Source organism: Tauraco erythrolophus, chromosome 13 (genome assembly GCF_009769465.1).
Source record: "Tauraco erythrolophus isolate bTauEry1 chromosome 13, bTauEry1.pri, whole genome shotgun sequence".
Lineage (NCBI taxonomy): Eukaryota > Metazoa > Chordata > Aves > Musophagiformes > Musophagidae > Tauraco > Tauraco erythrolophus.
In genome coordinates this window covers 10944635-10969635 of record NC_141477.1, presented here as the reverse complement: position 1 = coordinate 10969635, position 25001 = coordinate 10944635, and the positions used below count along the sequence as shown (strand labels likewise).

Genomic DNA, 25001 nt, shown 5'->3' with positions numbered 1-25001 from the left:
GTGGGTGGCACTGGCCAGTGTTGGCAGCAGGTGGGCTGGGGCAGGGGGTGCTTGCGGGCGGGCCGTTGGGTAGGCTAGTTGGCTGAGATACGTGGGCACGGGCAACAGAGGAGGGAGAATATCAAAAATACAAAAGAGCGCGGCCCCGTGGTGCAGGAGGCACCTACTGCCTGGTGCTCACCTGCGGCAGGTGGGGGCTGCAAGGGGCCGGCACCGTGCGCACACGCTGGCTTCTAACTGGCTTTTATTTTATATCAAGAACACTTGGTTTTAAAATCTTTACAAAGGACAAAACGCGGCGACTCCGTTAGTGTGTAAAGAACTAAAGATCTGCTTAAAAAACGTCTCTGCAAAGAGAAACAACTGACACAAAAGAGATTCTCTGCAGCGCAAAGAGGGGTAGAGGTGCCAAGTCTCCAGCCCGGGGACTCGCTGCCATGGTCCTCGGGGTCCCCAAGCCCCAGCATCGGCCCCAGAGCCTGCACCCAGCATGAGGTCGGGTCTCTGGACCCTGCCTGCTCCCTCTGCCTATAGCACCATGGCCTGGGGCCACTTCTCGACACAGTGAAGGAGCCTCTTCCAGGGCACTTGGGATGCCAAGCCGCCTGGGGGATGCCTGGGCACCAGCCAAGAGGGATGCCTGGCCCAACTCCTTGTCAGTCCCCGGGTGCTTAGCGGGCAGAGCGCTGGGGATGCAATCACCCCGCAGGGAGGCACAGCCCTGGTGCGGGGAGCCCCACGGCCACTGCCAGCGGGGTATCCCCTGCCCGCCCGTGCCAGTGCACGGGCACAGGGGCTACATCGTGTACCCCCTGTACCCCACCAGTGCCCTGGGCAACCCGCAGGGCCCTCCGTCCGGGAGCCGAGAGAGTCAAAGCACTTCTCAAAAGTTAGATAGGAACGAAAAAAAGCGACGGGGGAGAGCGGGCCATCCAGCCGTGCTGGGACACCACAGGTCTCCGGGCTCGGTGCCACACTGTCCGTGGGTGCTGCCCCTCCGTCCAGGGGCTCCATCAGCCCTGCCAGTCCCTCTGCCAGTGTCTGCTGCGTGCGTGTGCGTGCGTGCATGCGTGTGCGCCGGCAGCGGGCAGCTATACCCTGGTGGTGGAGTGTGAGTGTGGGAGCCCTGTGCTGTTGAAGCCAGCGGTGAAGGTGTTGTAGGGGTGCAGGGTCTGCAGCCCCACCAGCGAGTTGGGGATCATGGTGATGGTGTTGGGGGTCATGAGCGGGATGTCATCTGGAGAGCGGCGCAAGGTCAGGGTGTAGTCGGGCAGAGCAGCCAGGCGCAGGGCATCGTGGGACGGCACAGCCTCACACTCATGGTGCCCCTGGCTCACTTGCAAGGAGGGCATCTCCTCATTGGGTGCGTGGGGGATGTCGTTGGTGGTGCCACGCTGGGGGCTGGGCTGCCGGTGCGTGTCCTGTCGGCGCTTGTCCTTGCGGTAGTAGAGGGCGGCGAAGGCCAGCACATTGAGGAAGAGGAGGGAGGCGCCCACGGCAATGGTGACACTCAGCTCCGTGGAGTAGTCACGGGGGCTCTCAAGCAGGGTGCCCGCCTCCTGCTCTGGGCTCCACTTCTCCTTCCCATTCTCACTGTTGTAGGCAGGTGAGATGGCAGGGCGCTTGGTGGTCCAGATCTTGCCGTTGGGCCGGCGGGTGATGTGGGAGTTCTGTGTGGTGTCAGGTGGTGGCACTTTGGTGGTGGTGGAGGTGTAGTGGAACATATCGTGCAGGTTGTACAGGTGAGGGACCAGGTGCTTCCAGAAAGCCACCTTGGTGGCCCGGTAGTGGTCGCGTACCCGTGGCTTCAGCCCGATGTGCAGATACAGCTGGTCACGGGGGTTGTACTTGGACCAGGCCACCTCCTCAAACCGGTTGGCCTTGGTGTGGATGAACTTAGTGTCCTGGGGGACGGGCTTGTTGGGGTCCCTGCAAAACACAGGCAAAACAGAGCTAGCACTGGGAAAAGCTGGAGAGGGAGAGCCAGACACAGGGATTGAGGCTGGGGGGACCTTTGACAGTGGTGGCACAGGGTGGGCTGGTGAAAGGTCCTGCATGGCTGAGCAGCACCCCGACCTTGGGTCAAGTCTGACCCACAATAACCATGGCCAACTAACCTTCCTACTCCTGCACTTGGCTGGGGCCTGGCCTGGGGCCTGGCCGCACTCTCAGCTTCCCACTGTGTGGTTGATGCCCTGACCAACCTCAGTGAAGGTGCAGCACACGGACCTCTGGGCACGGGGGGCTCAGTGTCCCACACGAGGCATGACGACCCCATCACCACCACCGCACAGTTCCGAGGGGTGCAGCTGCAGTGAGTGCAAACCCCCCAGGCACAGCACCCATCCCCACTCACCCTGTCTTGGCAAAGTTGGTCCAGTAGGTCATCACCACAGCGCTGAGCATGACATCATTCTTGGAGAAGTTGCAGGGAAAGAGGTCTGTGGGGCCAATCATAGGGATCCCGAACACATAAGGCACCTCATCCCCATGGGCAGCATCGGACCATGCAGGCTTCATCAGGCTCTGGCAGTGGTGGTAGAAGGCGTAGAAGTAGGTGGGGGAGCCATAGCGGGCATGCAGGTCGGCTGTCACCACTGATGGCTCTACCCACTGGTGGTCAGTGAAGAGGGCCACCAGAGTCTTGCGACGTGTCTCAGGGTTGTCCCTGTCAGCCCAGTCTGTGTACATGAACTTGATGGTCTCCCGCAAGGTGTCCTTGCCCTCAGGGTAGCCATACAGGTTGTCTACAAAGTTGGAGACTGAGTAGTCAAAGTCACTGCCCGAGACGCCATCCTCGGGGTCCACCACACCCTCCACGAACTTCAGCCCCTCGCCCTGGTTGACTCCCAGCATGATATCATAGTTGAGGAACTCGCCCTGCTCCATGAGGATCTCTGGGTCGTCCGGGATCACATCGCCATCAATGACTGGCCCAAAAGCCACATGGTAGCGAGCTGGCTGGATGTCTTGCTCCACCAGCTCCTTGGCACTCTTCTGCCGCAGGCAGTCCACCATATCCACCGTGTCCAGCACGTTGCAACCCACCTTGTCAGCCAGCATGCTGGTGTACTTCACAGGCTGGTAGTTCACTGCCCAGCTGGAGAGCGCAGAACCGCTCTGGATGATGGCTCTCTGGAAGAGACCTGCAAGACAGGCAAGGAGTGGAGGAAGCTTGCAGCAACGTGAATGCTGTTCCAACACCCCAGCACTGCAGTGCAGGATGCAGCGTGGAGAAGGCATCGATGCTTCTGGACCCCTGCAAGGACCCAGTGTTCCAGTCTGCTCCTGGCCTTGACCTGGGCTGTGGTGCCCGCTAAGCCAGGCTTGCACAGGGGCTCAGCTCAGGGCTGCCATGAGGGTGTCAGCTGGGCATGCGGTGCGTGCTCCCAGCAGCAATCAAGGGCTGCTGTGCTCCCTGGGGATCCCATTGCAGGGGATGGCCTGGCATCCCTCTGTCCCCGTGACGGGGGTTGAGGGGCCATGGTTTCATCACAGCCTGGCCTTCCCGAGCAGCCCATCCTGTCTGTCACCCTAAGGATGTGCTGCCCGAGCCCCTGAGGGGCACACAGTGCCCCCAGCTTGGCGCCATCCTCCAGCTCAGGTGGCACCGGCTTCACAGAGCTGCCGGGCTGCAGGCTGGCAGCATCGAGAGGGTTAACGCCTGCTCGAGGACACTTAACCCTGCATGTCCCAGCCCACCGCTTTGTCAGGGTCCCCCTCACCCCCCTCCCTGCTGCTTCCTGCCCAGCTGGGGCTGCTCGGTGCCAATCCGGCCCCGCAGGAGCACGCTGCCAGAGGCACAAAGAGGGCCTTTCTGCCACCAGGAGCACAGAGGGAGTGGACTTTCGCCCTGGAAAACGGGGCCACAAAGGCCCTGGCCCAGGCTGAGGAATGTGTGGCTGCGCTCCAGCCTCATGTCAATGGCGCTTGTGCTCAGAATACAAAGGGCGAGGAAGCGGAGCCTCCGGGGTGGTGAAAGGCAGCCAGGCTCGGGGTGCACCCTGGGGTCCCTGCTCTCCAGCCAACCCCCTCCTGCACCCCAAGTGCTGCCTGTGCCCTTGCCAGACCCCAGTGCTCACTTGCTGTGAGGGAGTGTCTCCGGCGGTCCCCAAATAGTACCAGTGCAGCAGTGTGGTGGCCACAGGCTGTCCCTGGCTGCCCGATATGCAGAGTGCCCGTGTGAGAGCCCTGTGCAGCCAAGGCCATGCTGCTCTGCAGGGGAGCATGCACCTTCCCACAGCAGAAGTGTTTGGAGGCTCCTGGCTCCCAGCCACCATGTCCATCGCTCTTATCTGCACGCACAGTCCTCACTCTGCCAAGTACCTGACGTACAGTCCCATGCACCGGGACAAAGAGAAGTCACAAGTTCTGTTTGTCACCTCCCGGTGCCCTAGAAAGCTGTACCCAGCCTACAGGTTGGAGACTGGCCATGGGTTTGCTTGCTCTGCGCATTCGTCCATGTGCCAAAGAGCCAGAATGGGGGTTCCCTGGCTCCCAGGAGATGCCATCTCAGCAGCAGCTATTGCTCCCCACCAGCAGCATCACTTCCCAGGCAGACTCACTGGGCTGGGCTCTGTCCCTGCCCACCCCTGGCTGGGGAAGCACAGGCAGCTGGTGTCACCAACAGCTGGTCAAGTCCCTGATGGAATCCCCTTCGCTGTGTCTCGTCCTGACACAGGAGGACCTAGGAGCCTGCGAGAGCCCAGATTTGTCACGTCCTCCCACTCCATGCCAGCACCCAGCTGACGCCAGACAAGCAGTCCAGGGAGGCATCATCACCCTGCAGCTCACCCCAGAGCCCTCCAGCCTGCTGGGTCTCAGGCAGGAAGATGCAGCTCTGCCTTCCCTGACTGTTCCCCTCTGAGGTGAGGGTCCCAACGCACCCTGCATCCTGCAGAACTGGCTGCCATGGCACAGCGGACCCAAGCAGTGGGACCAGGGCTTTGTCACAGGGTGCCCGGTGCTGCAGGCTGCCATCAGGTCTTGATTTCCCCTTCACTTTGCACAGTAGCTGAGACTGGAAACACCTCTGGTGTTGTCTGGGCCAAGCCCTGCTCAAAGCAGGGTGCTGGATGCCTTGTTCAGCTGAAGCCTGAGCATCCCCGGAGCAGGCAGTGAAGGGCAGCAGCCCCTATGGAGCAGGAGATGGGGCAAAGGAAGCATAAAAGGTTTGTCTGGCAGCGACTGCTCCTACCCTGGAATGGGCAGCTGGGGAGAGAAGCAGCACTTTGGTCCTTGGTGAGGAATCCACCCGCCTACAAGGGCTGAGGCTGGCACGGGAGCCGCGGGTCTCCCCAGCAGTGAGACACAGTGTGCGCTGCACCAGCCTCCAGCGTCTGCCTCTTGCAGTGCCTGGCAGAGCAGGCACAAATTAGCAGCTTAATTAATAGCTCTTGATCACTATGAGTTTTATTTTGACGTGATAAAAACAAACCCGCCTGGTCTGCAGGCTGTGTCTTAGCGCAGCTTCCCCATTGTGCTCGAGAGCCGGCTGCCCTGTCCCTGGGGAGACGGGTGCTCCAGCACAGGGTTTTTTTGAGGTCAATTTATGGCCATTTGCTTTGATGCAACACTGGATGCAGCACTGAGCGCTCCCCTCCTGCCTCACAGCATTTACAGCCGGCAGCAGCTCCCCTGCCACAGCAACGAGGGTGCTGGGCACCCAGCACCACTGCAAGGCAGGGAAGGCCACACCACTGGCACTGAGACTGGATGGGGCAGCAAAGGACATGGCATGCAGGTGCAGGGCTTAGTGACAGAAAGCCTAGTGTCACCTGAAAAGTGCTGTACTGGCATGACAGTATTTTTTGTAGCTGGAAAGTTGTAGAGAAGCCCCTCCAATCCATCCCCAGCCTCTCTCCATGCTGCTCCCTCCATCCTGGGCCCATATAACAGTTGGGGCCACCTGGGCAGCCAAGAACACAGTCTTGCTTCCAAAGAGGTGTCACCATCTGGCCCCAAAAACCAGTCTGCAGCCTTTGGACTGCCCTGCCAGAAGCACCCAATCCCAGAGAGGAGACTCTTGGACTGAAAGCACCTCCCCACGATTGCCACCTGCCTCCCAGGCACTGCTGTGATGGAGAGGAGCACGCTAAGAAGCATCACTAATACATTACACCTAGTGTCCCCTCCTTGGACTTTCACACTCCATATGGGCAGAGAAAACCCTTTTTCTTTCCACAGGAGCTTTCACCCTGTAAAAGACTTCCATCCCTGTGCCCCACGCTGCCCAGATATCCACATAGGGATGGCACAGCCCTGCACAGGTCCCCGCAGCCACAGAACATCTCCTGCCCTGCCTGTGCTCAGAAAAGTCTGCAAATATCTACCCATGCTCCTTTCCTACACAGTGCTCAATTTACCATCTCACACAAGCAAAGCATCCTCTGGCTTTAGACATCAGAAGTGTCTCCTGCTGCGGGCTAGAGAGCTGCTGCCTGCCCCGCATGACTCTGGGTAGCCAGGAATCCTACCCCCAGGAGCCTCAAAAGCAATGAGGGCAGCCCTGGTCCTGCCCTGCTCTGGCATTGCAACATCAGCAGCTGCTCTGTAGCCATAACTCACATTTTCCGTGTTCTTGAGTAGTCTAAAACCCATTAATATTTGTCCAAGTCACCTGAAGAGGATGGGGCAACAGCCCCAGGATCATCTAGCTCAGGAGCTGGCCCAGAGGGAGCAGCACAACAGAGGGGCTGACTTCAGGCACCAGGCACTCGGGCAAGAACATGGACTAAGCACAAGTGTCCTGAGCACCCTGGGGTGGCAGAGAAAGGGGCTTACCCAGACCAGAGCACCTGAGTGGGCAACAGCAGCTCCATAGATGCTGCCAGGGCTGGATCACTTCAGCTTTACCTGCCTTTTTGTTTCTCCCTGCTTTACTCAAACATGGCGGGACACCAGCGACAGTGACAGCAGAGCCAGCAAGCTGCGGGCAGTCATGGAAGATCAGGGACTACCATGGACTTACTGTGGGGGCGCCCAAGCTGCCGGCTTTTGAGAAGCAGCTGCCCACTAGATCCAGACACGCCTCTGTTATCGGGTCTGTGGAGCAAAGTATCCCCCAGAGCTCTAGTCCTTGAGGCACCAAGGGGACCCCAGTGGTGGGAGCAGCCACCCCGAGAGCAGGAGCACTCTGCACAGGCTGGGTTGGTGCTGGCTGTGCCACAGGCTCTGGCACAGAGGGAGCATGGGGCATGAGTGGGCTCCAGAGCCCACTTGGGATATTGCACCATCAAGGAGGCTCTGGAATGCCTCTGCATACTCTGATCCCATGGGCCATGGCAGCATGTCTCAGCCTGTTCTCTTCAGTTCACTGGCCCATCTGAGGAGAGGCTGGCAGCCAGCTGTGACCACTGGGCACCCTGATGGGCAGCAGAGATGGGTGTGGAGGCATGGGGAGCCTGTCAGCCCCACTCTTGTCCCTGGAGAAGGCTAAACCATGGGAAGCAGAGCCTAGCACGGTGATGGGTCTCTGCATGGGGGTGGGCTTACTGCAGGGCAAGTGGTTTGCTGGAATAAGGCAAGTTTAACCAAAAGGGCAGCTGGACAAATCTGGGAGAAGAGACCTGTTTTGGGCTTGCCTTTGACTCCATGGTGAACTGCCAGCATCCTATGAGCCCTGTGCTAGGTCTGGCTTCAGTGAGGTGCTGCCCTTCACTCCCCACCAAGAGCACAGGTTCTGCCACCTCTCACTGCAGCCACCGTCAGACTCATGCTGCCTGCAGCACCTGCAAACCTCCACAGCCAATACTACCAAGCACATCATGATGCTGGTGTTTGTGCAGCCACTTTCGCAGCAGCCTGGGCTGAAATCATTCCTGCTTTGAATAGTGGGGCAATAAGTCCATTGACAGCTCCCAGGGCTGGAGGAAGGCTGCCAACTTTGCCGGCACCCTGGCCAGTGCCAGTCTCCTCTCATACAACCTCCACCACACCGTCAGCCCTGCTGAGGTTCTGAAGGTCTCCTTTCCTATGCAATTCCCAGGCTGTGGATCAGGGCTGCAGCTCTTCCCAATGGCTTCAAGTGCAACTTTGTGTGTGTCTCTGAGGTGCAGACTCATGCCTATGTCTGCTGCCCCTACACATCCCCTTCTCCCCTGCACCACGCTTGAGGACACAGCACTGGAAGTGCATACAAAGCCCCTGTGACCAAGTCCCTGGCAGGCTGGTCCCCTGTGGACCACATCTATTTTAGGCTTTGCTCCTGCAATTTCCTTTAGGAAGTTTATTGAGAACACCTCTACTCCCATGGTTATTTTTTTTTCCCCCAATGCTCAATGTAAATGTCTTTGCAGGTGGTTTACATGCATTTGCTCTTACACCAACACAATCTTTCAGCGTAAATAATTCCTTTCTTTATCTAGAGTAAACACTGCTATATTTACAGATACTAATCATATCATTTCCACCTGTGTTTTGCTAATCGCAGCACTTCCAGCTCTCCCGGTCTCTCAAGATGGGGCCCTCCATCCCTCCCCAGGCTCAGGTCTGGCTTCCCCTCTATTCCAGAATGAATGCCTTTCCTAGTACTGAGTGAGATCTGTGCTCCCAGTGCCCTGCATGATGTGCTACACTCCCTCCACACCTGCATGAGTGAGCCCAGGTGCCTGAGCAGGGCACTGCAGGAGGGGTCCCCACTTCTCCCCATGCCCAGGTGCTGGCTCTGGACTGCAGTCCCATGCACCAGGAGCTCCAGCTCCATCCCTGGCTCCCACATGCTCTGCCGTTGGCTTCTCCCTGCCCATGGTGAGAAGGTTTTGCTTCCTGGCCCTGGGTCAAGCTCTCACCAGTGACTAATTAAGAAGTAGCCCTGACGTTGCTAGGGTGGCCGGTGGTACTCAGGTGGGCTCCCTTCCCCAGGTCAGCATCAGCAGGGTGCTCACTTGCAGCTGCAGCATCCTTGGGCATAGCTGGCACCTACCTTCAGAGTGGTGGGAGAGGGTAAGCAGGCTGACGCAGGAGGCACCGATGCCGGAGCCGAAGACAGTGATCCGCAAAGGATCTCCCCCAAAGAAGGCGATGTTCTCGCTGACCCAGCGCAGTGCCTGAATCTGGTCCAGCAGCCCATAATTGCCCTTGGCAGCCTGGTCCCCCGTGCTCAGGAATCCTGTGGGCCAAGGGGAGCCTGGTTAGGGATGAGGAAGCAGGGGGTGTCCTGACCTCCCACCCCCCTTCCCCAGGCCTAGGGGAGCTTCCATGGACTAGTGTGGCCAGGAGGAGGCTCTATAAACGTGAGGAGGTGGGCTGGGCAGAGGGGAACTGACTGAAGCTTAAAATACAAAGGCTCTCAGTGAGGAAGATGCCGAGAAATGCTTTCAATAGCAAAGGGAACACCTAAGATAAGCTATCAGTGTTTCATTTGCTTTGACTCAAAGCAGGAAGCCAAATCCATGGTCCTGAGGTAAAATCCAGGCAGGTAACCCTGGCAGGCAGGGAGCGGCGCTGGCACGGCTCCGGCACTGCTCCAGAGCACTAGAGGTACTCTGGCTGGGTGCGCTGCAGCACTTCAATGGAGATGACGATGGCACCATTTTAAGTCTTATTTCATGTTGTGACTTATGTCTCTTAAATTTGCACCTATCCATCTTTTTAACATTGTAAGGTCTTGAATAGGCTTTCTTTTGTACTGAAAAGCCCATTTTTCTGCCAGGTAACTTTCATCTTCCCCAAGAGACTGGGGTCCAGAGGCTGCCAGAGGGTACCAGCTGGGATCCCAGCTGCCCAGGGAGACTGTCATGCCAGGCTGGATGGCTGGGAAAAGAGCTGGTCCTGCCAGCAGCTCTCCCCAAGCCCCTGCACCCCTTTTTCTCCCTGTTGCTAATGGAGGCAGCAGTGCCGTTCCAGGCAAATCTCCTGTGTCCTACCTCCTAGGGGTTTCTGCTGCAGCAGACAGGGTACCGCACTGCCTTTTGACCCTGTGTCCCCATTTCACCTCTCTAGGTCACCAGTGCTCATGAAAATGGGACTGCCACCCTCCTCTATACGGCACCCAACACCCTTCGATGACCCCCCTCTGCAGACAGCCAGGCCATGATGGGCAGCTCAAGCGGCTTGGAGGCAGCCTGTGCCCAGCGCGGGAGAGCTGCTGGGTCCCCAGGGGCAGCCAGGCAGTACCCACTGGCAGCTCACTGCTCCAAGCTCTCTCAGGAGGAAATGCTAGGTAAGCACGTTTGTTATTTATTTAATAGTAGACCAATATTTGCTTTCAGCTGAGCCAGGTTGTGTAAATTAGCCTGGGGGGGAGCCGGTGCCAGGAACCAGACCACTCTGTGACCGCCCACTGGGGGCACTTCCACGTGGCACCCTGCTCAGTGGCCAGGGCAGAGGGCAGAAACAGTGCCCACAGCACAGCCCCCATCTTGCTGGGCTCCACGCCCTCCCCCACTCCCTTCCCAGCTGGTTCAAGCCCTGTCGGCCGTGGGGGCTCATCCCGCTGCCTGGCCATGCTAGCAGCACAGCCCACGCTGGCCAGCCCATACCGAGCACTCCAACGCGGTAATTCAGGGTGATGACAATCACGTTCCCGTAGCTGGCCAGGACGCTGCCATCTATCATGTTCCCCGTGCCCTCCATGTATGAGCCACCGTGGATATACACCATCACCGGCTTGGCCCCGCTGTCCCGGATGTCTGGAAGGAGAGGTGGTTAAACACAGGACCCTGCCAATGGCCACAGCACCCTGCCCAACAGGCAGACCAAGGATGAGGGCAATGCTAGCTGCCAGGACCAGGGAGGACACTTAGAAGCCAAACCCAGAGCTCTCTTCGGGCCCACAGCATGGACCTCCAAAGCCAATCACCACTGAACCAACCCTGCCAGCCCCACTCTGGGTGGTAGCAGCTGCTGTGCAGTCCCCACACTGCTGTCCCCTTGGGGGTCTCAGCATATGTGGGAGAAATGCTGGCTGGACCCAGCTGCTTTTCCCTGGAGCCAGGCTCTGGCTGTGTGCAGGAGCCAGACCAGTGGCATCTCTGCTGCAGCTGGGAGATGCAGAGTCCAGCCCCAGGATGCAGCCCAATGTCTCTTCTTTGGCTGGACCCAAGCCCTCAGCTCTGGAAGTCCTGGAAGCTGGCATTGTGGGGGGGCAGGGACGGGGGGGTGTGCAGGACCTGGAAGGCAGGGGGGACACTGATGGGTGCTCCAATGTCTGACTCTCCCACCCTCCCTTCCCATAGCTCTGGGAAAGCAGAAACCTGCCGGCTGCCTGGATGTGAACCCATGGCACCCCAATGCCCAGACATAGACATGGTGATGAGGCAAAGAGTGTGTGTGTGTTTCAAGGAGGTGAGCACAGCATCCAGACAAGGACAGGGCATAAGGCATGGAATGAAGATGGGGAATGGGACCCCAAGGGCCGGGGAAGAAGGACTGTGGGAGCCTACGGGATAGGGAGCAGCCATGCTCCCTCTCTTGACTGGCCTTGTCCAGCCCCTTCTGCCACACTGGCCTGGGATCCCTCATGGAGCCGAGCCTGGGTATGAGGGAAGAACACCCATGCTCTGCTCCTGGTACATCTCGCCCACACCACAAGGAGGAGGTGGTGGTGCCCATTGTGGAGACAGTGCCAGGTCCCACATGCCTGCAGTGCCCAGCCCTCTCCTGGACTGGTGAGCCAGCACCGATGGACTTTGCCCTCCCTTGTGGTCACTCACACCCAGCGCCTTGCTTGGGTGGGCTGGAATCAGCTGCCGGGGCTGCTTGGCCTCGGCTGCCCTGGCCAGCTGGTGCTCTCTGCCTGCTTCCCCCACCGGTGCACCATGCCATCCTGGCAGTGAGCCCCTGCCATGGTCCCTGTGGGGCTGGGACTTCGGGGGCACAGCCACACCAACTCAGTGGGGATGCCCAGCTGGGGCAGACGCGCTCCCTCGCACCCACCTAACCCCTGCCCACATCCTCTCCTCCCTGCAGCTTGCCCATCGCAGGGGGCTGCAGGGCAGGCTGACGGGTACCTCTGGCCATCCCCACCTCCAGCTGTGGCCAGCAGCATGGCTAAGGGTGGTCTCCCTTCCATATAGAAAACCTCTTCCCTCCAGGAGAATGAGGATATGTCAAAACCTGTGCCGGCTCTTTTCCTGTTGCTAGGATGCAGCCAGGCAAACGCACAGACCTGGGGAGTAAGAAGCACTCGCAGCTCCTCTGGGACAGACACTGCCCGTGCAGCAGAGCTACTGCGGGACAACTGTTCCCAGGGCCACCTGCTTGAAATGCAAAGGGTAGGAACGTTGGTGCTTGTGCCTATGTCCTCTCCTCCCTGCCACACGGTTCCCCCGACACACAAAGGGACACCCTCACGGGAGAATGGCAGCAATGTGCAAAGATGTATCAGGGAATAAACGGCTCCTAATCACGGCAGCCCATTTTAGCGTGCAGGGATTTAGCACAGTCAAGTCACTTACGCTGAATGCCAGTTTACGCCCTGGTACAAGAGATCCTGGGGCACAGGTTATTGGGAGAAAACAACGGGGTTTTGGTACTGCCAAGGAATACGCTTTTCATCTGTTTCCCAGATCCTAAACGCCATCTGCCAGGCCATGCTCAAGCTGCCCTGGGACTCCTGCACACCATGAGGTTTTACTGTCCTTGACACGTTAGGGCTGCACCCGGGTTGACCCTTCCTCCTGCCTCCTCTTTACATTCCTCCAGCCAAACATACCGACTCCATACCCTGCAGATGAACAACCCAATTTTACTAAAAATAGCTTATTCTGCAGCTTGCTTAGCCCTGGTGCACATCTAGAATCACATCTGCTTGAAAGCCCACTTGCACTGCCTTGGCTGGTGCTGATGCTCTGCTTGCAAGGAAGACCTCCCTTGTGTTGGGTGGAGAAGAAGAGAAGTTAACAGAAAACATGTCCAACCTGGGCACAGCCAGGTACCCTGCGGATGCCAAAGGTGCCAAGCTGCTGGCACAGCCACCCGGCAGCGGTGCCTGTGGTGTGGCTGTGAAAAGGTGGAGGGGGAGGTCACCGGCTCCCAGCTGCATGACACTGACTCTGGAGGGATGAGGCTGGAGGTGGGATGTGACTGGGCTCGGGGTGAAATGGGCCCAGGTGCCCAAGGGCTCCTCTCCTCCCAAGCTGCCATGCTTCCTCGCTGCCCTCACTCAAGCGGAGCAGGAGCAAACTTCTCCTAAAGCGAAAAACCCCCATGAGCTTCCCTCCCCGTCCCGAGGAGGGGAAGGGCCTGGGCGCCCTGCACAGCCAGCCAGCCTGCCCCCCGCCCCGCGCAGCGGCCCGGTGTGGCAGACGGACACACACGGGGCTCCCTGGGGATGGCAGTGGATGGCGGGCAAACGGAGTTGCTTTGCGTGTCATGCAGTGGCAGCCTTGAGCACAGAAATACCTTCATCTTCATCCCCGTCATTATCCGCTAAGTCCTCGCCCTGTTTCTTAGCGCTGGCTCCTAGGGACCAAACACGAGGAGACAGAACAAAACGGAAAACAAAAGGAAACAAAACAAAACAAAAAAAACACAAAAAAACAAAAGAGAATTCAAAAATAGCATGATAGCAGAGACGGTGGGGCCAGGCCTGCACCCCACAGCACTGCTGGCTACTCACACTGCACCTCTCACAGAGCCAGGGTGGCATAAGGCACAGGCAGGACTCCCCCAGGAGCCACACTGGGATGCCGCTTTGCCTGGATCCCCTTCCCAGATACTCCCCAGGGAGTGCCAGGGTGGTGGGGAGGAGTGTGGGCCTGGGGCAGCATCAGCGCTGGTGGCAGATCAGCCTCACGAAGCACTCACCGATGCTCCTGCAGCCCAGCCCGGCCCCTGCCTGCTCGCACACTCCTGGCTCCCCGTGCTGGGGCAGGGCTCCCTCTTACCGCCCAGGCGCGAGCAGGAGCCTTGCTCCAAGCTCTGCTGCCACGGAGGACAGCCATCCCCGGCCAGCAGCAGAGTCCACATGAAGGGTTGCGCTGGGCAGCCACTGATCACCAGTCGGGGTCCTGCCCATCACCCCCATGCAGTGCACAGCTCCTTGTTGTACCTGGAACTGCTACGCCACAAACCACTGGTGCCACAGCACAAGACCACCATGGCACACTGCAGGGAGCCACAGGTGCTTCCCTGCACTGTTCGGCTCCGTCCTGTACCAGCTCACTCTGAAAAGGCTAGTTGCATGGTTCGCTGAGGACTGCGAAGGCACCGACCAGCTTGCCCTGACCAAGGCAGAACCCAAAAAATATCATTTTCTGTAATATCCTGAACACCTTCCAGTCATTGCATGGTCCTTAGCAAATCCAGGGTGCCAGGGCACAGGCCAGGCCAGCAAGCCCAGCCCAGCACTGTGGGATGCTGTTGCGGATGGCGTGCGCCAAGCGCAGCTCTTGCTGAGCTGCACGCAGCCAGCACGAGCCGGGAGAGGTGGCCTGTGGACTGACGGGGAGCAGTGCAGACCTGCACCAAGGCCCTGCTGCTGCAAAAAGCTGCCTACCCTTGTGGGCACAAAGTCGAATGGTGCCATCTCTGTGCCCTGCAGCCCCAAATTTCAGGATGAGGCTGTGTGCTCCTTATCCCCTTAGAGCTGCAGACCAGCACCTGCGGTCCTCTACTCCCTAATGCCTGCACCAAAAAAGTTCCCCTGGTGACAGTGACCTCAGAGGTGACATCAGAGTCTCCCCCAGGCAGGACTGCTAATGCTGTGTCCACACTGCCCAGTGACCTCCCCGACACATACAGGTCTCCAAAGTTCCTGCCAGGCACTCGGCCCTGCTGCTATCACCAGCCAGCCCCATTGCCACCGCAGCGAGGGTTTGGCACAGTCTCCAGGACAGCTTCCATGAGCGAGGGGCAGTCCCGCAGCTGGATGAAACTATGACAAGGCAAGTACAAAACTGGCTGGGAAGACGAAATCAAGGAGTTGTCCTCACTGCCACACTGGGAGTGGGATCCCACAGGTGACACAGGTAGTGGATAACAGAGATGGCAGCATGGAGAGGGATAGGATTTGACTTTAAAAGAAATTTGTGATGGGGGAGTGAGAGGGGCAGCTCCATCAGGGCAAGAGACTTGCACAATGTCTTAAGCAGCCACAACCTGCTCAAAGAAGTCCAGAGGAGCAACAACCAGAAGTCTAGAAAAATCCAGCAAGCAAAAAAAGTTTGCAGGAAGCAGGGTCACACAAATCCCAGGAGCAGAAGAGTGATGGGGGCTACAGCAGAATTCTGACACATGAAAGGCCACTGCAAAGTGGCGTGGTGGAAAAGCAACTCCCTCTCAACTGCACAGAGCACCAGCAGCTCCAGAGCTACATGAGGCAGATTGAAGCTGGATGAGAAGAAAACCTTCCTGGCAGAAAGGGTAGGAAAGTGCTGGAAAAGGAGGCCTGGGAAGGTGTTTAAGACTAAGTGGGACACATTGACAGGAAGAGGTGAGGTAGAGCTGCTCCTGCGTGAGGCAGGGATGGATTGGCGGTCTCCAGAGTCATTCTGACGTTCTCCAACTCGGAGTTCACCTCCCAACCTACCCGCTCCATGCCCCAGCCCTGCCTCCTCTCCTGCTTCATCACCCAGTCATCCCCTGAGCTCCTCATACTGTTCTCCTGTTTTCACCCAATGCCACTCCCACCCCTGCCAGCTCTCACCCCAGCCCCAGCATCCCCACTTCCTGCTGCATCCTTGCCGTGCGCTCCCTCCCCAGCCCATCTGCCAGCTGCACACTCAGTCGGGCACGTGTGGCTGCCCCACCTGTTTGCAGGAGGCTGCAAGCTTGACCTGCTGCATCTTCATTAGGAAGAGCTGTAAGCCCAGAAAGCACTGAAACGACAAAGTACTCATGCAATATTTGCTAACTGGTGCTATGCGCCAACTTCCTTGGTACTGCTCAGGGACAGGGATTTTTCTCTAATGGAGACCACAGGCAGCAAGGCTTCATCTGCACTGGGTTTCAGAGCTGGGAAGCTGATCACAGGCAGCTGGAGATCTCTTTCCACTGCTGAGGGCCCTGATGCTGTTAAAGCCCTGGGACCGGCTGGGCTGCAGCCCTCCAGTCTGGTTTCCTTCAGGGGACAAAGGTCTCCATGCAGACAGGGATGGAGGAACTGGCTATGAGGAGCTGACAGACTGTAAGAGAGGGCAATGGACAACAGCCCTATCATCTGAGCAACTGTCCTGCCTGAGCAGGGGGGGATCTGGCTGGAGGCTGCCAACCCAGGGGTTAGGGATGGCTGGGACAAGCCTAAAGCAACCTGAACTTCACGCACTGCAGCAGGGACGGTAGAAAGCGGCACTGGGAAGCTAAGCAAAGCAGGAGTGCAGTAATGCAGGCCAGGGGGAAGGGGAACAGTGGTGGCATGTGTGCGTGGCAGATGCAAAGCATGAGCCTCCTCATTGGCAGGAAAGTGCCAGGGTGACTGGGGTTATGGCAAAAACAGGCTGCTGCGACCAAGCGGGCTTTTTGCTATGTTGTTCATCTCCATGACAACCCACCGATGCCCCACAGCTCATGAGAGCACTTACAGCTTCACTTCCCTCACCCGTCCCTTGCACTTTACTCCATTACCTCCCTCCACTGGTTAATGCCATGTTCAAGGACACCCATCCTAGGAGATCTTCCTCCACACTGGCAAAGGCCACCACGCAGAGCCCCACAGTACCTACTGTCATGAGGATGAGTTTAAGTTTGTGGATTCACAGCTGGAAAAACCAAAAGGACTTGTGTCTTTTATTCTCCTTATCCATCAGAAACTCCCTCCATTAACCCAGTGTGAATGCCTGTTGTGCTGCTTCACTTTAAGCTGACAGCAAAGTGACATTGTTCAGGCCGATAGGAAGGATACATACATTGTTATCTGAAGGCTCTAGGAAGGTTTAAGATCAAGTTCAGTAAAAAATAAAATCACTTTTCCTGAAACGGGCATTCACGCCAGATTTATGCTATCTTAAGTAAACCATGCCAACTGCACTGACACCGATGCAAACAGAGATAAAGGAGGGCGAGGAGCCTTGGTCCTTGGAGTCCTCACGCTCAGCATGGCATGGATAAAAGAAGAGCAGGAACCTAAGCTCACACCTTTCCAAATCCAAATATCTGCTCAGGGTGGCTGCAGGCAGCCCCAGCACCATCTCCTCAGTGCAAGTTCCCCGGGGCACCTACTCCCACGCAGCAGCTGCGATGCCACAGGGAGCTGAAGCCCACAGCAGTGCTGCCAGCATGTCTGATGGCACATGCACCCAGAGACACACATGCTGGTGGCCACATGGGCTCAGGTCCTTTTCCAGGAGCAACAAGGAACAGGACCAGGACAGATGACAGCCATTGAAACTGCTGCTGCACAACCCTACGGGCAGGGGCAGCTGCCCTGGGACCTGTGTCGGGCAGCTCCTCCAGCCACCAGCCTTTGCTCCAGGACTGCAGTGCACCTTGGTGCTGCCCTGCCCCTCCCTATCCCTGAGTGATGCAAGGGAGTGGTCTCCATCCTTGAGTGGCCTCTATAAAAGCACTGCATCTTCTCACACTCTGCTGCCTCCGCCAGCACAAACACCTACCCTCACCTTTGCAAATCACTACCTGGAGACGAAGTGCAGCATCAGGACAGTGGTCTGCTCCCAGCCAGCTCTGAAAAGCAGCAGGCTTTGCAGGAGGCTGCTGAGAAGCCCTCCAGCAAGGGAGCACTGCAGAAGACGTGCAACTGTAGGGAAGCCTCAGCCGGTACTCAGACAAGTTTGCTTCTTGGAGAGCAGTGGAGAAATCACTATGCTTTTCCTGCAGAGAGCCGACGCACGGACTGAGCCCAGGAGCTGCTGGGAGCTCCAGCCACCCTCGCGTGGCAGAGTGAGACGCTGGACTGGCACGTTTGTCTCTGCAGCATTATGGACTCTGCACAGCCCCAGCCAGAGAGATTAGGACAGTTGCTAGTAAAAAGTGGGGAGGGCTGCTACATGCAGGGCAGCCACGCTTTTCCCCTCTGAAAATGACATCCACCTCCTTATGCCCTCTAGCAAGGCCTGCCCAGGCTGGTGGCGAAGGGAAGGGGAAAGCATCCCAGCACTCACTGCAGCCAAGCACAGGCTGGAAGTGTTGGCAGCATAAACAAAGGGCAGAGATGCATTTTGCACATAGGTACTGTACTCTGTGTGTGTGTACATGCTCTTCGGGTGGGCAGCACTATTTTCACAGCAAAACCTGAGCCTCAGATGAGCCTTAGCACTGTCAGCTCCCCCAGCACCATGCATGGCTAATTATTCTCAAAGCACCGCTGCCTTGCTCCCAGAAAAGGGACCAATGTGTATGGAGGAGATTGGCATGTAGGAAATTTCCATACAGGAAATTATCATGGGCAACTGGGCAGGGAAACAGGGACGTTTTTCTGTCCCAGGGATAAATTCTGGTAAATTCTCAGCCCTTTGGCTGCTATGAAATACACTGAGCTTAGGGTGGCAGAAATCATGAAAACTCTGATAAGGTGGGAGCTGAGGCATTCTGAACTACCAAAATACTGCACAGTTGCCGGCTCTGCAAGAGGAGAGCTTATTCACTGCTCATATGTGGCCTTAGAAATAATAGTCAAGAATATTCCAGAATGAGCCAAGGTACTAATGGCATGCAGAACAAGGAAATCAGCACTGCAGGTACATTATCCTCAACCCAAGCATTACTAAACCAGGATACCTGACAAGGGGCAGAGGAGTCTCCGTATCTCATCACAAGTGACTCAATTAATTCAAGCCAATGGGCACCAGAGTCGTGACTGGAACCAAAGGGCAGCACCAGTGTCTGGGTGCTTTAATTCCCAGCACATCACACCTAGATGCCCAAATGGCTGGCACTGGGGATCCGCTGGTCCATGAGTCAGCAGAGGCCAGCAGGGGCAGAGGGCACGTCCCCCACCAGCTCTCCACGAGGTGATCAGAGGCAAGCAAAGATGGGCTGCAGAGAAATTCTGCCCATGGGCAGAGCCAGTGGGGAGGGAAAACCAAGAGACGAGCACGCCCAAGGTGTTTCATTGTGCCTTATGTTGTCCCCCTTCTCCAGCCATAACCCAAACCCTGCTTTCCTGGTCTCAGCTGCAGGGCTGAGGTAGCGGGGGTCTGCCAGCCCTGGCAGCCAGTGGGAGGGCCGGCAGAGGAAGCGCTTTGAAGTGGCTGGTGATTGCTGGCACAGTCGGCTCCGGAGGCAGTGTGCGGAGACTCCCTAATGCGCCAGCCCTTTCAGGGGCAGCCTTGGCACTCAGAGAGATGGCGTGTGAATAGCCAGAACAGCAACAGGAAAAGCAAAGCAAAGAAACCCAACAACAGGACTGGGGGAAATGGCTGGAAGGAAAGTGCTCCCCAAACCTCCAAGCCCAGCTGTGCCAGCCCCGCCAACCCCAGGGGCGCAGGGAGGTGGAGGATGGGATGCAGGGACCCCGCTGCCACGGGATGCCCAGGGTGGCATCCCCTTCCTGCCAGACATTCCCTGCCTGCACTGAGCCTTTCAGAAGAGCTTGGCTGCCCAACTGCCTGCACATCCAACTTTGGGATGCACAGAGCAGCCCAGGCTCTCCCTGCCTGCAAGGGGGCTGTGCGGTGGGACAGGCAAAGCATCGTGTGCGACAAGGAGCCAAGACAGCTCCCATTTGCACATCTCCACTCCTCAGCCTGCGGCACTGGGGCTGGCTGGGAACACAGGATCACTTTGGGGTAAGGGGGGCTGAGATGCTCCCTTTGCCCCAGAGTGCAGCAGGATGAGCCCTGCATGGTCCTGGGGATGGAGGCAAGGCAAAGCAGAGATGTGTCTGAACTGGAGGTGCTCGGATGCCTGAGGGGTGACTGGAGCTCAGGGAGCATGCTGTGCCAGGAGGTGGAGAGCAGATCCTCACTGGCAGGGCTGGCAGAGGCATGGGGGTGTGAGCAGCAGGGAGCAGCCTTGGCAGGACCATGAGCTGAGGCAGAATGTGGCAGCATTTACGCAGCCAGGGGAGGTTTTATGCTTTTAACCAAAGACCTTTGGATGCAAAATGACCAGGGATGCAACAGGGAAGAGCTCAGCGCAGCATGGGCTGCAGTCCTCCATCATACAGGTGCTTCCCTGAGTAGGTCCATACACCCCTAATGTGGGATGCACCCCTAAGAGATGGGTGCATTTAAGTACTACCCACCATCAGAGGCTCCCTCTCACACCCAGGGGCTGGGAGGCAGCTGGTGCCAGTGGGATGAAGGCAGGGGCACAGGCTCAGCCTGGGAGAAGCTGTTCTGAAAGGCCTGGAGCAGCATGAGCATCCTCCTCTGACCTGACCCCAGACCTGTGCTCCCAGCCAGCACCGCTCCCAGCCTCCCTGGCTGGGGAGTGGAGGTGGCCGAAAAATCCGTGGGGCTCCTCGAGTGCGAGGTGGGAGACGGCAGGGTGGGCTGCTCAGAGGGCCTGCAGTCTGAGTGGTGGCACAGAGAGGTGCCGGAGGAGCATGCCACGGGCTGGCCAGGCACCCTCTCACTCTCTCTCTCTTTCCTCTCTGTGCCTCTCTGCCGGTCGGCTTGCTACATACCTCCTTTCCTACATATTTTCTTGTTGGGCTTTCGGGTGCATTCCTTGGAAATCCGTTTTACTGTAAAATGAATAAAAGACTACAAAATAACAGGAGGCTCCATTGGCGGGAGTGGGCATGCAATCACAACCACACTGCCACCCTCCCGCCGCCCCGGGACCGCAGGAGGTGGGGAGGGAGCGTCGCTGTGGGAGGAAAACTCTGGGCCAGTTGTGCTGGGCAGGAAGGAAGGCACAATGCAGCCCGTGGCCAAGGGCCCCAGGGCCAGAGGAGTGGAGCCAGCCGGCCTGGGAGAAGCCACTGGCCGGCCACGCTGCTCCACCAAGCGCAGCAGACCCACTGTGGGTCCCTCTAGCCCACTGAAAATCCCCAAGGGCTCCTGTTGCGGTGAGGCTGGGGTGGGCATGCAGGCAGGCTCTGCCTCCTCTGCCCTCTACTTACAGTTCAGGTGGGATCTCCTACAAAGGAAAAGGTTAGACAAGGAGGCACTCAGCGCCACTCAGCCTCACCCCAACAGGACCGTGCCCCGCAGGTCCCTGGCACCCCAGGCTCATCACTCTGCCATCGTCCCACCGGCAGATGAGGGAGCAGCCAAGCGATGTGCCTGCTGGTGCCCCCAACCTTCCATCTGTACCAGGGCCCAGAAAAGGGCTCTTTGGTCCCTTCCTTTCTGGAGCATCTCCCCAGGGAGAGGCAGAGAGTGTTCCTCCCAGCTGCAGCCGCAGCCCACACCCACAACTAGCGCATGGACCTGGGGAGGGTGGGAAGGGGGAAGGAACGACAAACCCGAACCCACTCAAGACAGAACCTGGCATTCGGCGCCTGGGGAGCACAAACCAGCTTGTCGCTCTGTGGATCTGCAGTCAGAGAGTCGGATTCAGATTTTGCAACACAAGAGAGGAACCCGTGATGATGCCATGGAGGTGGAGGGGGGGGCCAGGAGGCGTGGAGGAGCAGGAGCACGCGAGACAGAGATGGTAGCCGAGGGCAAGAGGACGAGCTGCGTGGCCAGAGAAAGCTTTCCACAAACAGACAGCATGCTGCAGGGTCCACAACTACATGCTTCCAACACAACACCCAGGTGAGACCAACCACTGCTGGGGAGGAGCAGAGTAGCCCCCTCCCTGCCCTCCTGCAGGCACCCCGGCGGGGACTCACCATCCTCCGTGGGAATGTAGATGTTGAGGTACAGACAGTCCTCGTTGGGGTCCTGGATGTACGTGGCCACGATATCCAAATTGGAGGTAAACCAGATGGGCAGCATGATCTCAGGAACGGCATTGTGGATGTTCTGGGGGCAGACCGGCGAGAAGTGGGTAGCATTCCTGATGCCCGACCAGGATGGCGGCGGCTCAGGGGGCATGAACCTCTTCTCCCCGATAGGGGCCGCGGCATAGGGCACCCCCAGGTACTGGTCCACGGGCCCCAGGATCTCACTGGGAAGGGGCACACGCACCCCCCGTAACTTCCCATAGTGTGTGTTGACAGTCGGCGAGTAGACCTGGCCCTCCATCCGCACGACCGCTGAGGCGAAGCTCAGGACCCAGAGGGTGAGACGCAGGTCCCAGCCGGCCACCAGCTCAGGCACTTGGAGAACAGGGGGCAAAAGAGGACTTCTCCAGAGTATCAGCCACATCGTCCAGGAGGAGCAGCACCAACATCCAGGCCTGAAGCTCCTCGGGTGAGGGCTCAGGGCATCCCCATCACTCCAAGCCTCCGATTTGCCCACCAGGAACAGACGGAGCAGGAGAGCTGGGAGTCAGGAGCACGCAGCCCAGCCACACCTTCTGCTAGGCGAGTCGGAGCACAGATGCAGGAGATGTGCCACCACTTCTCACAGCCTGCCAGCTGCCCACTGCTGCCCACCTTCCAATGGCCTGGCCCAGAGGGGATTGCTGATACTGTGGAGAGATGGAGGGAATTAACAGCAGACTTGCTCTGGGAAGAGTCGAAGAGCTGCAGTGCAGAAGGAGCCAGGATCCCTGGCCAAACCCTCCCAGCCATGGGTGCTCGTTGGCTCTGCTACCGCCCAGGCAGGCTGCTCTGGGAGTAGGCAAGCACGGGCCGCACAAGTAGAGCACATGCAGACACATAGACTGCATCTGTCCATGCCTGCAGAGCCTGTCCCTAGCACTTGGGCACCAGCCCAGCTCCTGCCCTGCCAGGGTGAGCCTGGCAGCCGCCCTGTGTGGCAGCATAGTGCCCTTATGCCATGCTGCAGAAGGGTATTGGCAGCAGATTACAGGTGCCACGATAAACAGGACAGTGCCACTTCCCTGCCACTGTCCCTCCCCACTGTCAGGCATCACTGCTGCCCAGCACAGCCCCTGCACAAGAGCCCACTGGCACATCTCCCCGCCTGGCTGAGCAGGAGCCACCTGTGTTCTCATGCTGCACAGTCTGTGCTCCTCACCTTGGCTCCATCCCAGCACTGCTCCCCCGTCTGTGTGCCACCACCCCACCTCAGACACCACCAAATCAGACCCGCGTGTCTTACCCAGACACCCATCTCGCCCGCCCACACACTCCAGCCAGCTTTCTCCCTCCACCTGCTGCTGGCGGCAGCGGTGAGACCCCAGGCACAACCCGGCTGCTGGGTGGGCAGGACAAGACCAGCCAGAGCGCTTCTGGGCAGCCTGTGCCTGTGCCAGCACCGCAGCCTCCCTGCCTCCCCTCCCTGCCCAGCTGCCTCCCGGCCAGCCGAACGAGCCCCGAGCAGGCAGAGCCCTGCTCCCGTGGCCCTGCGGCTGGTGGCAGGTGGGCGAGCAGAAGCGGCAGCTGCCCGCGGGCTCCGCGGGGCAGGGAGGGAGCTGCAGGCGGGGCGGGCAGCGGCTGCGGCCGGGGCCCTGCGGATGTGCCAGCTAGCAGCGCTCCTGCGCCAGGCAGCCCTTGCTGGAGGCAGCGCCGATCTTCAGCGCTCTGCCCTTCACCTCCCCGCCCCGCCTGCCGCAGTCGGGGCTTATGTAAGCGGCCCCCCCGCCTTCCCCCGCCGCTCCCTGGGCACCTGGGCAAGGGAAGCCGCGGAGGCTGCGCTCACCCGGTGCTCGCCCTCGCCCCAGTCGGGCGGGAGCAGCCGGCTCCACACCTCGGCAGGCGGCTTTGCAGCCCGGTCCCCGCTAAAAGGCACTGTTGGATGGTGGGTCAGAGGATGCTCAGCCACGTGTCCTTACCCTGGGAGAGATGGCAGCGGTGGTGAGGCACCTCCATTTTGCCCCAGAGCATCCTCACATGCCCACCCGGTAAATCTCTCCCAGGCTCAGAGGGGAGCAGAGTTGCCTTGGAATTATTGGAGCACAAAATAAGGGCTGTATGCAGATGGGAGGATGCAGCTCTGGTGGAGGCTCAGCTGGGCGGGGACTCCATGAATGGAGAACACCTCGTCCAACGAGGAAAATCCGCAGGAAAAAAACAAACAAACAAAAAAACCCCAAACCCAAACCAAAAACCACGGAGGGTACCTCAAATCTACACTGCACATGCGCAGGCAATTCACTGCTGGTCATTAAGGAAACGGACCTGTGCTATGCCTGCCCTCCTGATATGCCCAAGGAACACAGCAGGCTCGGAAATCAGGGTATGACAGGCATAATAAGAAACACGGCCCAGAAAATCATGTTACTGCATCCAGCCTGCCCGAGCAGTGAGGCCTCGCAGGGCGGGGCATGCAGGCACCTTTCCAGAACCCATGGAGGGACCGCAACTAATGCCAGACAAGGAGGGTAGTACAAATGATGGGGAGAAGCAGTCGCACCTACTGCCCTGTCATCCAGAGGGATGACATGAGGGCTGAGCTATCACGACCAGGGCTGATCCTGGTCTACCCCTGACCCCCATCACCTCCGTGCATCATTCACCTCCACCTCCTCCTGCCTCACCAGGCAGTGACAGAAACACACCCAGCAGGAGCGCAACACTGCTGCATAATCCCCCAAACAGCTAAGCCTAAGAAATGAAAGGTGTATTGAGGGACAGAAATACAGCTGAGGCACCCAGAGACTCCAAGCTCTGTTCTTCCCCACCACTGCTGGAGCTGCCTCTGCAGTGCAGAGCCTCAGCTGCTTTGCTCTGCCTCCAGCTCCGGAAGAAAACAATCATCCATCTAATATTGCTTGCAGCAATGCTCCTCCTTCAGCAAAGAACTGACCTTTGCCTAGCAGCAATATCCTAGGTGTGCGATGATGGCCCAGGAGCCCCCAGAGCTGCATTCCCAAGTGGGATCTCAAAGATGCTTCAGATCCACCACTCTGCCTGATATTGCTGGAAGGCAAACTGCCCAGTGCAAATCTTCGGCTCAGGTTCCTTCGGGTATCCCAGGTTAAGATAAAGCCAAATTATTAATGACTGTCATATCTAATTTGGACAACTGGAAGCTACAGGCAGCTTCCAGTCTTTATGATGGTGCCCACAACTCCCTGCAGAGCCATTTCAACTGACTCGTCATCATTTTCCCTCCGCAGGAACACCACAGCCCTGCCAGCAGTGGCTTACCAGTCGATTTCCCAACTCAAGAGCTTCCTCGGGGTTGTGGCCAAAC

The 25001-nt window shown here is 58.3% G+C and overlaps 1 protein-coding gene across 8 annotated transcripts; it reads right to left on the bottom strand.

The window, feature by feature from the left end:
• Positions 1-1091: 1091 nt before the first annotated feature.
• NLGN3 (neuroligin 3) lies at positions 1092-22103 on the bottom strand. 8 transcript variants are annotated; one of them, XM_086619420.1, is made up of 9 exons: positions 21626-21956; positions 20468-20527; positions 13345-13404; positions 10482-10631; positions 8920-9109; positions 7317-7324; positions 5031-5042; positions 2357-3146; positions 1092-1929 (listed from the first exon to the last, which is right to left on the bottom strand). In XM_086619420.1, exons 1-9 carry the CDS (start codon positions 21828-21830, stop codon positions 1092-1094), a joined length of 2313 nt encoding a protein of 770 aa, XP_086475546.1. In that variant the 5' UTR covers positions 21831-21956. The 8 variants fall into 8 exon arrangements, with proteins under 8 accessions (XP_086475546.1, XP_086475548.1, XP_086475547.1 ...); XM_086619422.1 differs by lacking the exon at positions 13345-13404; XM_086619421.1 differs by lacking the exon at positions 20468-20527.
• Positions 22104-25001: the final 2898 nt, after the last annotated feature.